Raw genomic sequence first — 17,432 nt, forward strand, 5'->3', positions numbered from 1 at the left:
GGTTTCTTGTAGTGAATTGTTTTCATTCATGTCTCATTTCCTTTGTGTATATTTTTATTTTGTATGTATGTATGTATAGAGAGAGAGATTGTGGGCTTTACATTTAACATCCCAAATTTATCACAATGTAGTTCGAATTGATACCAACTTAACTTCAATAGCATACAGAAACTTTTGTTCATTATTACTTTATGCATTTGTCTTTTTTTTTTTTTTTTCCTTGTCTTTTTTTAAAATAATTTATTTCCTTATTTTTAGTTGCTATCTCTGTTCGTGGCGAGCGGGGGCTGCTTTTGTTGAGGAGCACAGGCTCTAGGCACACAGTAGTCGCAGCACCCGGACGCAGTAGCTGTGGCGCACAGGTTTAGGTGCTCCGCAGCCGGTGGAATCCTCCTGGACCAGAGATCAAACCCACGTCCTCTGCGTTGGCAGAGGATTGTATTGGATGCTCATCCACTCTACCACCAGAGAAGTCCTACGTTTTCTTTTAAATAATTAGAAAATAAAAAGTAGCATTACAAACCAAAAATCCTAGAAGCCTGGCTTCTGTATCTCCCCATGCAGTTACCTTCCTGGCTTCAAGTTACTATGTAATATCCTTTCATTCAACTTGAAGGACTCCCTTCAGCATTTCTCATGGAGCAGGTCTAGTGGTAACGAATTCCCTCAGTTTTTACCTGAGAATATCTTAGTTTCTCCCTTGTTTTTGAAGTACAGTTTTGTCAGATACAGAATTCTTTGAAAGTTTTTTTCTTTCAGCACTTCAAATATCTATAAATTTTAAAATCTCAGTGCCTTCTGGACTTCATGGTTTTTGATGAAAAACTGGCTTGTATGTGATGAGTCACTTCTTCCTTGCTGCTTTCAAGACTTCCCTTTTGTATTTGGCTCTCAATAGTTTGATTATGTTTCTAAATGTAGGTCTGAAATTTTCTCCTTGAAATTGAGTATCTCCGTGTACATTGTTGTCTTTTTTTTGCTATTATTTCTACAAAATTCTTTTCCCCTTTATCTCCCATTTCTTTGACTCCCATAATGCATATTTAGTGATTTGATTGTTGCAGTTTCATGGATCCCTAGGCTCTCTATTCACTTTTCTGCATTATTTTTCCCTTTCTACTCAGACTGCATAATTTCAATTTTCCTGTCTTCAAGCCTGCTACTTCTGTCTGTTGTCTGCTCAAATGTGCTGTTGAACCCTTCTAGTGAATTCTTCATTTCAGCTATTATATTTTTCAACTCCAGAGTTTCTTTTTGGTTCCTTTTCTATTTGTTGAATTACCTCCTGGTATCATTTTCCCTCTACTTGAAGAACTTTAGACTTTCTTTAGTACAGGTCTTAGAGCTTCCCTGATAACTAAGTGGGTAAAGAATCCACCTGCAGTGCAGGAGATGGAGGAGAAATGGGTTTGATCCCTCGGTCAGGAAGAGCCCCTGGAGGAGGAAATGGCAACCCACTCCAGTTTTCCTGCTTGAAAAATCTCATGGACAGAGGAGCCTGGTGGGCTGCAATCCATGGGGTCGCCAAGAATCATATGGGTCATACATGACTGAGCACAGTGCAGGTCTGCTAGAGACAGAGTCTCAGCTTTTGTTTGTCTGAAAAAGTTTAAAGTACAATTAATGATGTTATTTCATTATCCTTTTTAATTTTATTTTTTGCTGAAGTATAGTTAATTTACAGTGTTTTAGTTTCAAGTGTACAGAAGAATGATTCATTTATATGTGTGTGTGTGTGCATATGTGTGTTTGTGCATATGTGTGTGTGTGTATTCTTTCTCAGATTTTTTTTTTTTTTTTTGGCTGCACCATGTAGCATGTGGGATCTTAGTTCCCCAGCCAGAAACTGAACCCATGTCCCCTGCAGTCGAAGTGCGGAGTCCCCAACACTGGACCACCAGGGAAGTCCCTCAGGTTCTTTTCCATTACAGGTTACATTATAAGTTTCACAGGATATTAAGTGTAGTTCTCTGTGCTACACAATAGTTCCTTATTGTTTACATACCTTATATATGGTAGTGTATATATGTTAATCCCAGACTCCTAATTTTTCTTTCCCCCACCTTGTGCTAGTATTATTTGGAATTTTTGTAGCTTCAGACATGACTAAGCAACTGAGCGTGCACATCCTTGTTCATAAGTGATACAGGAAAATTATAGGACCTTCTCTCATATTATCCTTCTTTGGTATTGTTATCAAAAGAATGTCCTTTTTCCAGAAGGAAGTATGTGTAAGAGTGAAACACTTATTTAAAAAATTGGTAAACCTCAAGAATTCCCTGGTGGTCCAGTGGTTAGGACTCTGAGCTCTCATTGCCAAGGGCCTGGATTTGATTCCTAGTCAGGGAACTTAAATCCTAGAAGCTGCATATTGCAGCCAAAAAAAAAAAAAATTTTTTTTTAATCTCACCATTTAGACCTGGCATTTTCTTTGTGGAAATATTCTTTAGTGCTGATTCAGTATATTTAATGGTTATAAGGCTAGTTAGATATTCTTAGTCACTTTTAGCAAGTTATACTATTCTAGGAATTTGTCTTTTCAAGCAAGTTAGCATAAAGTTGTTCATATTCCCTTTTTTTAAAATCTTTTTAGTCACCTGTAGTTATTTTTTTTTCATTTGTAAAATTTGTGCCCTCTTTTGTTCCTGAGAGATCTAACCAGAGACTTGACTATTTTTAGTCTTTTGAAAGATCCAAGTTTTGCCCTTGTTGATTCTCTCTACTGTATGATTTCTCTCTCCTTTCTACTTTTTTTTCCCTAACCTGTGTATCTAAGTCATTAATGTTCAGACTTTATGTTAACTTCCTAAGGCTTATATACAGTTAGTTAAATTTCAGGCAAATGAATCACTGGCGTGTAAAGGGCAAGCCTTAAAACTTTCAGAAGACATGACAGGGTATCTTTCTGACCTTGGGAGCATTAAAGGATTTATTAAACAAGACACACAGAAAGAGCTAAGTATTAAAGCAAAACTTACATTATAGTTAAGAACTTGTTAAAGAACTCCATAAAGTGAAAATTGAAAAAAGTGAAAAGATACTAGAAAATATTTGTAATACAAATAATCAACAAATAGTTAATAACTAGAATATCTTAAGAACTATAAATCAATAAGAAAAGGACAAGTAATTCAGTGGAAAAATATTTGATGTACGATAAACAGACATTTTTCACAGAAAGGGAAACATGGCTAATTAACATAAAATCTAATAACCCTATTAGTAATGCAAATCTTTATCCTAGTGAAGTACATTATATTCAGTAGATTGGCAAAAGTGACAGTTTTGAGTAATAGGATGAGTATCAGTGGGAGCTCGTTGTGTATTGCTAAGCTAATATGAATTGGCATCACTTTGGAAAGCAACATGGTACTTATCTGATGATGTAAGACTTGATGGTAACACCTGAAACTGTTAAAACTTCTTTAAGAAGACACAGGAAAAAAGACCTTAGTCTTGGCAATGATTTTTTTGGGGGAGCGGAGGGTGATAGAACACCAAAGCACAAGCAGCAAAAGCAGAAATAAACAAGTAGGACCCGTAAACTAGAAAGCTTAAACTAGAAAATGTAAAAGCTTCTGCACAGTCCAAAAAGAAAAAGAAAAAAAAAGGTCAGCATTTGATGGCTGCTTCTCTCACTGCTTGGAGCCTTAAGTAGTGGGATTTTTTTAGCTTGTCATATATCTAAGCTGACTTATTTTCACTCAGGGCATCATGGGGATCTGGTGGCTATCTGTTAGTGCCTTCTGATTTTTGCAGAGTCAAACAATTAAAAAGAGAGAAATGGTCAACAAAATGAAAAGGCAACCTGTGGGAGAAAATATTTCCTAACTATACATCTGACAAGGGATTAATATCCAAAATATATAAGGTACTTGGTGATGCCATACGACCATCTCCAAATCAACCACCACTGAACCAATGGACGTGAGTTTGAGCAAACTCCAGGAAATAGTGAAGGACAGGGAAGTCTGGTGTGCAGCAGTCCATGGGGTCACAAGAGTCAGACACAACTGAGAAACTCCATAGCAACAACAACATAAGGGACTTTTACAACTCAATAGCAAACAAACACAAATATTGCAAGTAAAAATGGGCAAAGGACCTGAATACACACTTTTCCAAAGCAAACGTATAAATGGCCAACAAGTTCATGAAAAAGATGCTTAACATCACTAGTCATTGTGGAAATGCAAATGATGATGTGTTTATACAGTGAAATAATATAACATAGGAAAAATTAATGAGATAAGGCTTCATTCAATAACATGAATAAATCTTAGAAATCCAATGGAGGGGGTATAATTCTCAGTAGACTGAACATAGTATGATGCAGTATTTAGGGGTGTACATATATGTGGTTCATAAAAATGAAAGCAAAGATAATGACAATTCATAATACCAGTTTTCTTTTGGCTGGAGTTGAAATGATAGGGGGAAACCTTACTACTAGATTCAGGTATATTAATCTAGTTCTTGGATTTAGTGGTGAGTTGACAGATGCTCATTGTATTATTTTGCTTGGTAACTTAACATGTTTCATCTTTTTTGTATGTAGCAAGTATTACAGAATAAAATTTTAAATGTCTTTGAAAAATAGAAGGGTGACCATATGAGTTACTTTAAAAAAAAATACATGGTATTCCACTGAATTGGGTACACTGTATTTCACCTTGCTAGGTTAAATATATTTGCACTTATTTAGCAAGTCATATAACTTTTCTCTTGTCATGGAAGTGATCATAGCTTGTGAGCATTTACCATATGCCTAGTGTTGTTCTAAGTAGTTGTTCAATTACTGAGTTGTGTCCAAATCTTTTGTGGCCCCATGGACTGTAGCCAGCTAGGCTCCTCTGTCTGTGGGATCTTCCAGGCAAGAATACTGAAATAGGTTGCCATTTCCTTCTTAGTCTAAGTAGTACTTCACATGTGTTAAGCTATACAATCCTTCTAACAACTCTGTGTTTTAAAAGATGAGCTCCTGAGGCACAGAGGTTAAAGAAACTTACTGAAGGTTGCACAGCTAACAAGTAGAGCCAGTGTTGGGACTTCCCTGGTGGTCCAGTGACTAAAGACTTCATGCTCCCAGGGCAGGGGACCTGGGTTCTATCCCTGATCAGGGACCTAGATCCCACATGCTGCAGCTAAGACCTGGGGCAACCAAATAAATAAACAAATTTAAAAAAGGAAGAGCTGGTATTTGAATCCATACAATCTGCCTCCAGGGCCTACGCCTTTTAACTACTAAGCTTGTATCAATTGCTATAACAGCACTTATTTAATGAACTTATGATTAAAGGAAACTGTGTTGTTGTTATGGGGGTGGTAATAGAGATCTCGGGGGCAGTTATTGAGATTATCAGGCTTCACTGGGAAGCTGTGAGTCCCCCTGAGTGGGGGAGGGTGGGTGGGGAAAGAAGCCAGTGAGCAGAAAATGCTGTCGTTTTAAGAGCCTTTGCCAGTGTGTGTGTATCTTCCCTTCTTCCAGAGACCATGGCGAGCCCAGGGAAAGACAATTATCGAATGAAGAGTTACAAGAACAATGCCCTAAACCCTGAGGAAATGAGGCGAAGAAGAGAGGAAGAGGGCATTCAGCTCCGGAAGCAGAAACGGGAGCAACAAGTGCGTTAACCTGAGTGTTCTCAAATGTGCTCTTTAGGGAGGTGGTTCAGCCACCATGGTTGGCCACCTTACATTCTCACTTTCCTCTTGGGAAAGTAGCTTAGCTCTGTGGGCCACTCACCCAGTTTCATTTGTTGTGAAGAAATGTTGGAAGCTTTGAGAAAGAGCTGTCCCTTATTCCTTTTCCATAATTTTGTGCAACTTGGGTCATTTTAATTGTCTTCAATATAACTTTCTAGCGCTAACCCCTTGTTTTTACTCAGTAGTCACTGTTAGGTCTGGCTTCCAAGGCCCAGTCTCAAAACTGGCCTTTTAAGAAGTTTGTCAACCATTCTGGGCTGCCTTCTTTTTCCTGAGTCCATTCTTTGTAAGTCTCTAGAACTGAGACTGTATTTATGCTTCATCATCTGCACTCTGCCATGCATCACCAGCAAATCGGTTCCTTGCCCAAGTCTGGATGCTAACCTGCTTTTGCCCACCTTTATTTCTCTTCTTTGAAGCCTTTTTTATATATGTGTATAAGGGCATATATATATGTGTGTGTTTGTGTGTATATAGGGTATATATAGGGTATGTATATATATATTATATATATGTATATCTGTGCCCTTTTATACAAAGGGCACAGAAATTTTAAAAGATTTGCTTATAAAAATGTTCTCCAAAAATATAAACAATAGATGTAACATAGAAAGTAAAGCCCTTGAATATCTTTCCATATCAATAGATCAAGTTTGGCATTTTCTCATACACTAGCATTTCCTTGACAGTCATGCCATAATTTAACATTAGATCATTCTTTGTTCCTTGTTTCTGTACACCATTTCTTCTCTTTCCTTTCAGCTTTTTAAACGGAGAAATGTGGAGCTGATCAATGAAGAAGCTGCCATGTTTGATAGTCTTCTCATGGACTCCTATGTGAGCTCTACCACTGGGGTAAGACCCTTGCACGTGCTTCAGGCAAGCTTGAGAAGTACTTGCTTCTACAGAATAGAAATTGAGCAGTTCATATCATCTAGTAGCTTTATCAACAATCATGCTAATCTCTATTCCATGGGCCCTTTTGTATTAGGCTAGTGCGAATGTAATTATGGTTTCAGATCATGAATTTTAAATCATTGTAGCTAGGCTCAAACACATCTTTATTAATCAAAACAAGAGCCATTACAATCAATTCATTTTTGCCAACAAGAAATAAGTTTTTTTTTCCTGTAGCATAAAAATCTGTGCTTCAGGATTCAGCAGACTCTTAGAAAGCATTCTCTGCTTCCTGCTGGTTGTGGAAGCATTTTCCCTAGGAAAAGAGATGCCTGAAGAAGTGGTAGTCGGTGAGAGGTCAGGTGAACATGGCAGATGAGGCAAAACTTCGTAGCCCAATTAGTTCACCTTTTGAAGCATTAGTTGTACAACATTCAGTCAGGCATTGTCATGGAGAAGAATTGGGCCGTTTTGTTGACCAGTCCCTGCTGCAGGCATTGTAGTTTTCAGTGCATCTCATCTATTTGCTGAGCATACTTCTCAGGTGTCACGGTTTCACCTGGATTCAGAAAGCTATAGTTGATAAGACAGGTAACAGACCACCAAACAGTGACCACGATCCTTTTTTGGTGTAAGTTGGCTTTGGGAAATGCTTTGGAAGCTTATGCACAGTCCAGCCACTGAGCTGGTCATCACCAGTTGAAAATCCACTTTTTGTCGCACATCACAATCCAATGAAGAAATGATTCATTGTTGTTGCATATAATAAGAGAAGATGACACTTCCAAACAACGATCTTTTTTATTTGAGGCACCCACTTACTGTGTTTTTTCACCTTTCCAATTTGCTTCAAATGCCAAATGACCATAAAGTGGTCAACATTGAGTTCTTCACCAACTTCTCATGTAGTTAGATTTAAGAGGATAAGTTTCAATGATCCTCTTGATTGGTGTTGTCAACTTCCGATGGCTGGCCACTGTGCTCCTTATCTTCAAGGTTCTAGTCTGCTTTGCAAATATTCTTTAAAAAAAAAAATCAGGCATTTATAAACAAGAAAGCGTACATTAATTACATAAAAATAGTTTTCAAATAGTAGAGTAGGTCATCTTATTGTCATTAACAGCAATAAAGGAGAGAAGGGGATGGTGATGTGGACGCTTCTGGAGGGTACCAGGGTGCAAAACTTCTTGAACCCACTGCACTATACATTCATTAGCAGTTCCTGGGCCAAATGCGTTGCTGATGTTGCAAGTTGTCTCCACCACTTTACGACCCATTTTGAACTCGAATAGGAAAATCGCTCAAATTTGCTTTTTGTCTAACATCATTTCTCTAGTCTAAAATAAATATAAAATAAACAGCAAGTAATAAAATGGGAGCTGATGATGGACAGGGAGGCCTGGCCTGCTGCGGTCCATGGGGTCACAAAGAGTTGGACATGACTGGGCGACTGAACTGAAGAATAAGTCATTAGCAAAAAAACAAAGTGATAAATGCACATTAAAGTGATGTATAACATAACCACATTTATTTAAGAATGTATTCCAGTATCAGGCGGCAAAGTTCAACAGTGCAAAACAGCAATCACTTTTGCACCAACCTAATACCCAGTCATCTTAAGGAGTCAACAGGGATTTGTCTCTGGTGAAAACACCAGAGGAAACATTTAAGAGGAGCTTTCAGTTGCCTCAGAGGTTAAGAATCACTTCTAAATGTTCCAACTTGAAGCAGATATGTATTAAACATCTGAGCCTGCTGTTGTGCCTTCCTCTTGCCCTCGTCTTTTTTTTTTTTTTTTTTTTTTGCTGGGTCTTCATTTGCTACGCACAGACTTTTCTCTAGTGACAGCTACTCTCTGGTTGGGGTACGAGAGCTTCTCATTGCAGTAGCTTCTCTTGTTAGTGTATGGGCTCTAGGAGCACAAGCTCAGTAGGTGTGGCATATGGGCTTAATTACTCCTCTGCGTGTGGGATCTTCCCAGACCAGGGACTGAACCCATGTCTCCTGCACTGACAGGCAGATTCTCAACCACTGGACCACCAGGGAAGCCCTGCCCTCAAGTCTTTAGAAAGCAGGATGCCAAACAGGATTATGGGCTTATATCTGGCTCTAGTGTTGGTTTGCAAAATCATGAACCTGTTTTATGTCCTAGGAGAGTGTGATCACAAGAGAGATGGTGGAGATGCTCTTTTCTGATGATCCTGACCTGCAGTTAGCAACCACACAGAAATTCCGGAAACTGCTCTCCAAAGGTACAAAGCCTAGACTTCCCCAGAGAGGCCCTGCATGACTTAGCCTCGTTTCCTCTCACTGACCTCATCAGCTACTATCCTTCACTCATTCTGCTCTAGCCCCGCTGGCTGTGGCATCCTTGGACAAGCCAGACACATTCTTACCTTTGCATGGGCTATTCCCTCTGCTTGATACCCTTTAGTTGCAGATATCTGTGTAACAGGGCTTCCCTGGTGGCTCAGTGGTAAAGAGTCTATCTGCCAGTGCAGGAGAAGCGGGTTCGATCGCTGGGTCGGGAAGATCCCCTGGAGAAGGAAATAGCAACCCACTCTAGTATTCTTCTAGCCTGGAAAATCCCATAGACAGAGGAGCCTGGCAGGCTACATTCCATGGGGTTGCAAAAGAGTCAGACACGACTCAGCAACTAAAGAAGAACAATCTGTGTGACAGCTGCTTCATTTCTGTGGTTAGAGCCTACCTTTCTCAGCAAAGCCTACCCTGACACCCTATCTAAAATTGCAGCTCCCCCACCCCCTGCTGCATTTTTAATCTCCTTACCTTGCCCTATTTTACTTCCTATTACACTTATTACCTTCAAACATAACAGTATTTCTTCTCACTAGGATATAAGCTCTATGAGGACAGAGACTTTTGGTTTTGTTCACTGTTGTATTCTTGGTACCCAGAACCACGTCTGGAACACATTTTTTTGCTCAGTAAAAATTTGACGTATGATGGGGAAAATATTTTCTTTTCTCCCAAGGACTTTTGTCCTTTGACTTGGGAGGACTTTTCTTCCTCCCAAGAAAAGAATGCTGATCTTAGAAGGGAAGTGTTTAGACTAGTGTTGCACCTACTTTGGTCATCTCTCCCTGACTTTCTTGCTTGCTTAGGTAAGTAAGGTTATTTACTTGCTTAGATTTAGAAAGCCAAAGGTGAGCATACTTAAATTGGGATTGGCTTTACTCTTTTGATTCTCAGCTATTTGATATAGTTCAAAAATGACCTGCTGTTGTTAAAACTACCTCACCAGAAGGAAGCTTGGGAGTGTTTATAAGGATGGTCAGGAGTATTTAGGAAGGATGGTGGACTGACCCCAGTGAATGCATCAGCCAGCCCTTCTGACTTCTCCTCTTTCCTTTGTCCCTCTCCCAGAGCCCAGTCCTCCAATAGACGAAGTTATCAACACTCCAGGAGTGGTGGATCGGTTTGTGGAGTTTCTGAAGAGAAATGAGAATTGTACATTACAGGTGAGGCCTGGGGTGGTGAGGTAGCAGATGAACGCCCTTTTGCCAAGAAATTGCTATGGCATGCTTCTGCAGACACATCTCTGAAGATGAAACATTTAAGGAGATGCTGTTACCTCAGAGGGCTTGGCCTCAAGTAAGAGAGCCACAAATTCTTCCCTAAAACAGTCTCAAAGGAAAGGTAGCAGAATATGACAGATTTATTATTCAGAGGTTGTAATATAGAATATATATATATGTATGTATATATACATATACATACATAAAACATTCTAGTCCATTTCTAATTCTGGAGTGAAGCACCTTGCTTCTCTGGGTCTCTCTGCTCACAAATGAGTAATGAGCCACTCTGCTAGAACTTATTAAAACTTGGCTGAAAGGATCCTTGAGAGACCCATCTCACTTTTATCCTGGTTTCAGAAATGAATAAAGTGAAGTTCAGGAAATAAAACATGGCTTACCACAACCCACTCCAGTCTTACTGCCTGGGAAATCCCATGGACAGAGGATCCTGGCAGGCTTCAGTCTATGGGGTTGCAAAAAAGTCAGACACGACTTAATGACTCAACACCACCACCAACTGAGGTGGTGGGGGAGTAGTAAAGATTTGGTGTTGCTCCCAGGTTTCACTATTCTTCATGAGTCTTCTTTCATTCTTTCTCCTTCTCCTAACTTTTTCAGCCTCTCTTCCTCTAGGAAAAACAAAAATAAAGCCTGGCTTGCCCAGGGACTCAAGGGGGCTGTAATAGTGCAGGACTAGACCTGGGACCATGGAAGCCTAGTTCTGTCTTCCTATTATGTCACTGCCAGTAATTCTTCCTTTCATTTAAAGGAGAAGAGGGAAAGGCTTGTGTGGTGGTTTTGTTGTTTTTTTTTTTTTTCTCCAAGTCAGGGGCAGGAGACTTAACTGTCCTAAACCAGCTGGTAGGCAAGGCTGCTCTGTCTGGAATGACCTCTCAGTCATGGCTTTAATCTCACTTTCAGTTTGAAGCTGCCTGGGCTCTAACAAACATTGCCTCTGGAACCTCTCAGCAGACCAAAATTGTCATTGAAGCAGGGGCCGTCCCCATTTTTATAGAGCTGCTTAACTCGGACTTTGAGGATGTACAGGAACAGGTAATACCCAAATTTGACTTAATTCTTGATGATGTCAGTGGTATAATAAAAAATGTATTTTGTCTTTATCCCCAGTTAAGAGGTTAAGAGCAAAGAGCTCCTAAAAACCTTGGGATTTTCTTAGTGATTTTTTTCTGTTATCCCTAAAGAGCACCTGAGTGTGTGCTAATAAGATGACTCAGGGTGGGGCCCTAGATAGCTTCAGGAAGGGAGGGCTAGTCATCAGAAAGACCAAATTAGGGATTAGAGAATAGGAACTTTCAGCCCCACCCCACCCCAACTCTTCCCATCCCACCCCCACTCTTCCCACCCCTCCTCCCCAACCTCCCTAGGGATGTTAGAGGGGGTAAATTTTGGGTTATAAAAAAGTCTTGAACTTCTGGGTTGGTAAACACTCACTGTACCGGGAAGGTGACATGCCCAGAGAGAACTGATGTAGAAGAAAACTCCACATGTTGGGTGTCAGAGGTGGTGTTGGGATAAAGACACCACAGTAACCATTTCTTAACATCTGCGGATCATAAAAACCCTGCTTCCATTTCTTCCGCTGGAGTTTTACTGGTTGACTAGAAGTGGAGTGATCCTGGGGATTTTTCCTCTATTAATACATATAGTGTTGGTCCTATAAGGCTACAAGAATGCAAGTTTCCCATCGTTTTCTCCTTTTATGGGAGATGAGGAGGTGAGGATAAGGAGGTTTTGGTTTGGCTTCTCTGGTTGCAATACAGTGGCAGCCTGCTTTCCCCCCCCCCACAAACCCAGGAATTCTCAGAGGAAAAGTCCTCATAGAGCAAGTACTCAATAAGGATGTCAACAAGGAGGGTACCTGAGCTTATTTGGTGTGTTTCAGACCGTGATGGCATGTTCGTCCTGGTTACTGCTGTGTGTCACTCTGTAGTTGTGAGTATAAAGTACTCACAGAAGCCAGTAGGTTCTGTGGGTGACAGTTCCATCCTCCCTTTTTTAGGCAGTCTGGGCACTGGGAAACATAGCTGGAGACAGCTCCGTTTGCCGAGATTACGTCTTGAACTGTTCCATCCTCAATCCTTTGTTAACGTGAGTAATTACTGTCATCTGCACCTGGGGCATCTGTAGGGCAGCCATGTAGCAGATCTTTGGGGGACAGTTTACCTCAAGTTGATGAGTAAATCCAAAAATGCTAGAAGTGCATTCTGACTGACAGAGTGAAAGGTTATCTTTTGAGAGTAAGAAGATTGTGCTGCTGGTCTGTGTCTTGTACTTCTCGCTTCACAGCACTGTAGAATCTCCTGTTGGTCATACTTGGCTCACTGCTGAGCCAGAGGAGAGAGGAAGGAGTAGCCCATCTGGAAAAACCTAACTTTCTCTGCAAAATGCATTGATTTTCTATGGGTTTATGCATAGGTACATTGGAGAGCTCTGTTGTAAACCACAGATCTAAGACCCCATGCAGGGTCATATGGATGCTCCCATCCCTTCCTCCATGCCCTTAAAGTAGAGCTACATCTAAACCAAAGCAGAGGGAGGAGTTTTTCTTCAGAAGTCACAACCTCGTGAGCTACTATTAGAACTCTTTTGTGGGCCTGTCACAGAAAGTCAATCCATACTGCACAGCTAAAGCCCTCACACTAAAACTTCATTTAGCATGCTTATTCAAGGTCCAGCTCTCTGTGCTTATTCGCCATGGGCTTACCAACCACAGATGGTCCTAATCCCCTATGAAGATGTAGGTTGGCCTCCTGGACCAAACTAACTCGCTTAAATTATGGGTAGGAAAAGACAGTGAGGCAGCTAGAGTCATAGGGGTCTGGTTGGGTGTGCTCCTGGGGTTCATAGACAACAGCTCTATGCAAAGGGCATCATTGCTCAAGATCTGGCTTTTCTGTCTCCTTCAGACTCCTTACCAAGTCCACACGACTGACAATGACCCGGAACGCGGTCTGGGCCCTGTCAAACCTCTGCCGAGGGAAGAACCCACCCCCAGAGTTTGCAAAGGTAAGAGAGCTTCTTACCAGTTCCTGAGTAACAGCAGGTTCCTTCATATGGAGGAATTTTGACATGGGAGTTTTCAAGTCTTTGGGGAACACTTGGAGTCTCAATCCATGGGAAACTGAAAGAGGCAGTCATCAGTGAAGTAGGTGATCTCCTGTGCCGGGGTGGTAAAGTGAAAATGTGGGCCTGATGGCTTAATGTAGTAGAAATCTCTGGGTCTTAGATTTACTCAGTAGAGGAGGGCTTGGACATGTTAGGCTTAATGGTAGAGCTGATGTAACTCTGTCCCCCTCTGAATCCCTCTCTCTCTTCTTCCAATAGGTCTCCCCGTGTTTGCCCGTGCTGTCTCGCCTACTCTTCAGCAGCGACTCAGACTTGCTGGCAGATGCTTGCTGGGCTCTCTCTTATCTATCTGATGGCCCCAATGAGAAGATCCAGGCAGTCATAGACTCTGGAGTCTGCCGGAGATTGGTCGAGCTCCTCATGTGAGTGATCCCAGCTAGAAAGGGTACAGATTCCAAGCTGAGAACTGCAGTTGGCAGTCTGCTGCCCTGTGCAAAGGTCTGGACCCATGAGTGCTACAGGCCTTGGTGGTCAGCAGAGCTGAAAGCTTGGTGCTGGCCCTTTACTGACCAGATCGCCCTCCTCTGTAGGCACAACGATAACAAAGTGGCTTCTCCTGCTCTGAGAGCTGTGGGTAACATCGTCACCGGGGATGACATCCAGACCCAGGTAAGGAGAAGGAGGAGAGCTGTCTGTGGACAAAATCCTTTCCTTCCGTAGACTGTAGTCCTGGTGGGAGGCAGTGTGATCTAGGAGAGAAAGCATAGACTTGAAGGAAAAATTCCAACTCTGCCACTTTCTGTATGATTTATGGGTAATTTGGTTGCCTTCATTTTTTATATAAATTGGAAGCAAGTCATTATCCATTGTGTGCTATTAAACAAAAACTAAATGGAATAACTTGACTTACTACCTGGGACATTGTAAAGTAATTGTTAACAGCTTTTCTGTTACGGTACCTTTGAAACACTAAAATCTATGGACCCTCACCCCTGCTTCCTAACTAAACCTCTAGGATCCCGTGGTTAACTTCATGTCAGTCCTCTGTTAGTAATGCCTCCATAGAGGGTGCAGTGTGCAAGCTTTCTCTAGACACAGCTGCAGAGCTGGTTAATCTTTGAATCTTCAGTAGTCTGCATAATTCTGTGGGATTCTTAATAAATATCAAAATGAGGTGAGCAATCTCACTCAAGCCCACACTCATTTTTAGATCATTCTTATTGTGTGTGTGTGAGCACGCCTTGTAAACAAGTATTCATAACTTAAAATATCCTGTTTTTAAGTATAGTTCAGTGCCATTAAGTGCATTCACATTGTTATTTAACCATCATGACCATCCATCTCCACAACTTTTGCATCATTCGGAACTGAAACTGTGCTCTTTAAATAACTTCCCATTTCCCTCTCCCCTCATCCCCGGGTAACTACCACATTACTTTCTGTCTCTTGGGAGTTTGACTTCTCTAGAAACCTCACATAAGCCAAACCATATATATTTGTTCTTTTGTTTCAACTTATTTTACTTAGCATGTTTTCAAACATATTTTAGTATGTCACACCTTCATTCCTTTCGGTGGCTGAATAATATTCCTTGGTACACATGTGCCACATTTGGTTTATTCATTCATCTGTTGATAGACATTTGGGTTGCTTTCACCTTTTGGCTAGTGTGAATGTTGCATCGAACATTGGAATACAAATCTCTGTTTGAGTCCCTGTTTTCAGTTCTTTGGGATATATACCTAAAGGTGGAATTACTGGGTCATGGGGTAATTTTATGTTTAAAACTTTTGAGGAACCACCATACTGTTTAGCACAATGGCTATACCATTTTACATTCCCACCAGATATGTACCAGGTTCCAATTTCTCCACATCTTTACCAACAATTATATTGCCTGGATTTTTTAAGAATAGCTATCCTAGAGACTTCCCTGGGGTCTGGGGGTTAAGAACCCGCCTTCTAATGCAGGGGACTCGGGTTCGATCCCTGGTTGGGGAACTAAGATCCCACATGCTGTGGGGCAACTAAGCCTGCACGTCACAGTGAAGACCCAGCTCAGCCAGAAAAACAGAATAACTATCCTAAGAAGTATGAAGTTGTATCTCACTGAGGTTTTGATTTGCATTTCCCTAATGATTAATGGTGTCTGGCATCTTTTCATGTGCTTTATGGCCCCCTCCCTATTTTCTTTGGAGAAATGTTTATTTACATCCTTTGCCCATTTTAATTCTGGATATTCATCTTTATCAGATATATGATTTGAATATACTTTATCCCATTCTGTGACTTGTGTAATTCACTCTATTGAAAGATGTCTTTCAGTGCACAAAAGTTTTAAATTTTGATTAAGTCCAGTTTATCTTAATTTGTCTTTTGTTGCCTATACTTTTGATGTTCTAGGTCATTCTTAACTGTTCAGCCCTCCCTTGCCTCCTCCACCTCCTGAGCAGCTCCAAGGAGTCAATCCGAAAGGAAGCTTGTTGGACCATTTCAAACATCACTGCTGGCAACAGGGCTCAGATACAGGTAGAACAAGCACTTGGGAGGTTGAGCAGCAGTGGTAGAAAGGCCTGGGATCATGAGACTTTGTGGGATATTGCCTTCTAGACGAAAAAATTTCTCTTTTGAAATTGGGATCAATGTATGCTATTGGTCAGAGATTCTGTGGAGCAGAAGCCAGGTTCTTCTGCACCACCTTATGTATATGGGAAGGACAAAGGAGAACTTTGAGGAAGGGGAATGTGTCTAAACCTTAACTGATTTGTGTTCTAGATTTGCTTATTCTCCTTGAAGTGACTTTTTTCCCCCATATGCCACCCCCGAACCCCCAATTCTTCTCAGGCTGTCATAGATGCAAACATCTTCCCTGTATTGATCGAAATCCTTCAGAAAGCAGAGTTCCGTACAAGGAAAGAGGCAGCCTGGGCCATCACCAATGCCACATCAGGAGGAACCCCTGAACAAATCAGGTACCACAGTCCTTCGCATTGAGTGATATGTGTACTCTACCTCTCAGCTTATGTTACATATGATCTCTAAATTGCCTTTGCTGGGATAGGTCTGCCCTGTTCATAGGGTTTAACTGATAAGCTGATAGAGTGTAGCCTCTTTTCCCTCCTAGAGAATGGACACTTAAGACACACACATTCATCTCTCCTCTGCCTCTTTCTACCCACAAGAGAATTTAAACCTATATAATTCACAATTACTCATACAAATGAAAGAGAACCATGCAATGGCTCATTCAGAGCAGTTTCCTTAGGAAATCATTTTTGACAGTGATACTTGGGTAAATAGGAAATAAGTAAATAGGAAAGCTATTTTGTGTGAAGATGCTCTTTGATTCTGCTTTCCATTATGAACTTGAGTTGGAGTGGTGGGAATTAAAGAAGTGCCTTGCCTTCAGCTTTTAGCTTAGGAAGGGGGAGTATATTCAGCATATTATAAAACCTTAGGAGAAAAGGATAGCCATTGAGTTAATTAAGCTTTTGAGGATACAGGATTGTAAATGGCATTTTGGACAGGAAAAAGCATAAGTAAAAGTACAAAAATCAGAAACCTAGAGACCTTTACATGTTTGACTGGAATGTAGTATTCTTGGAAGGGAATAATGTGAGATGAAGCTAAAAAAGCTTAGGAGCCTGATTGTATTGAGAGTAGAGCTTGGACTGTGAAAATTTTAAGCAGGGAAATAATGTTTCAGAGTAGATAGTACTGCTCAAGGAACACGTTAGAGACCAGGAGGAGGAATCTGTGGCAGCCTTCTACATGGAAATGAACTAAACCAGTAGTATTGAGGGGGTGAAGAGACAGATAAAGCCTGCGTGTTTATGAGGGCTCAGGCAGAGTGAATTGCTGAGAGCACTGATGTGTGTGAAGGAGACCCAGGGACCCCGGAATACCAGTCTGGCACCCCCCTTTTCTTCTCTTGATTTAGAACTTACCTGGTCTCCGCCCTTCAGGTACCTGGTCTCCCTGGGCTGCATCAAACCCCTGTGCGACTTGCTGACTGTGATGGATTCAAAGATCGTGCAAGTGGCCCTCAATGGACTGGAGAATATCCTTCGGCTTGGAGAGCAAGAGGGCAAGCGCAGTGGCTCAGGGGTCAATCCCTACTGTGGCCTCATCGAGGAAGCCTATGGTATGTGCCCTCCCCACAAACTAATGTCTGCCATAAGTAGAATTCAGAACCATAAGTTC

At 41.1% G+C, this 17,432-nt stretch overlaps 1 protein-coding gene and 1 non-coding gene across 2 annotated transcripts in view; both read left to right on the forward strand.

Annotated features, from left to right (window-relative positions):
- Nucleotides 1–17,432, forward strand: part of KPNA6 (karyopherin subunit alpha 6) — a 52,511-nt gene that overhangs the window by 28,023 nt on the left and 7,056 nt on the right. The window contains exons 2-13 of the mRNA XM_043445177.1: nt 5,489–5,622; nt 6,466–6,558; nt 8,753–8,852; nt 9,988–10,082; nt 11,064–11,195; nt 12,163–12,251; nt 13,070–13,169; nt 13,488–13,651; nt 13,820–13,898; nt 15,633–15,758; nt 16,074–16,201; nt 17,195–17,373. Of these exons, the coding sequence (XP_043301112.1) occupies nt 5,489–5,622; nt 6,466–6,558; nt 8,753–8,852; nt 9,988–10,082; nt 11,064–11,195; nt 12,163–12,251; nt 13,070–13,169; nt 13,488–13,651; nt 13,820–13,898; nt 15,633–15,758; nt 16,074–16,201; nt 17,195–17,373 (1,419 nt within the window). The remainder of the gene's footprint in view (nt 1–5,488; nt 5,623–6,465; nt 6,559–8,752; nt 8,853–9,987; nt 10,083–11,063; nt 11,196–12,162; nt 12,252–13,069; nt 13,170–13,487; nt 13,652–13,819; nt 13,899–15,632; nt 15,759–16,073; nt 16,202–17,194; nt 17,374–17,432) is intronic.
- On the forward strand, nt 3,621–3,771 carry LOC122426942. The gene has a single exon (XR_006265291.1). It is a non-coding gene; the product is annotated as a small nucleolar RNA SNORA79 (small nucleolar RNA).

The sequence above is a fragment of the Cervus canadensis genome, chromosome 24, assembly GCF_019320065.1.
Source record: "Cervus canadensis isolate Bull #8, Minnesota chromosome 24, ASM1932006v1, whole genome shotgun sequence".
NCBI classification, from domain to species: domain Eukaryota; kingdom Metazoa; phylum Chordata; class Mammalia; order Artiodactyla; family Cervidae; genus Cervus; species Cervus canadensis.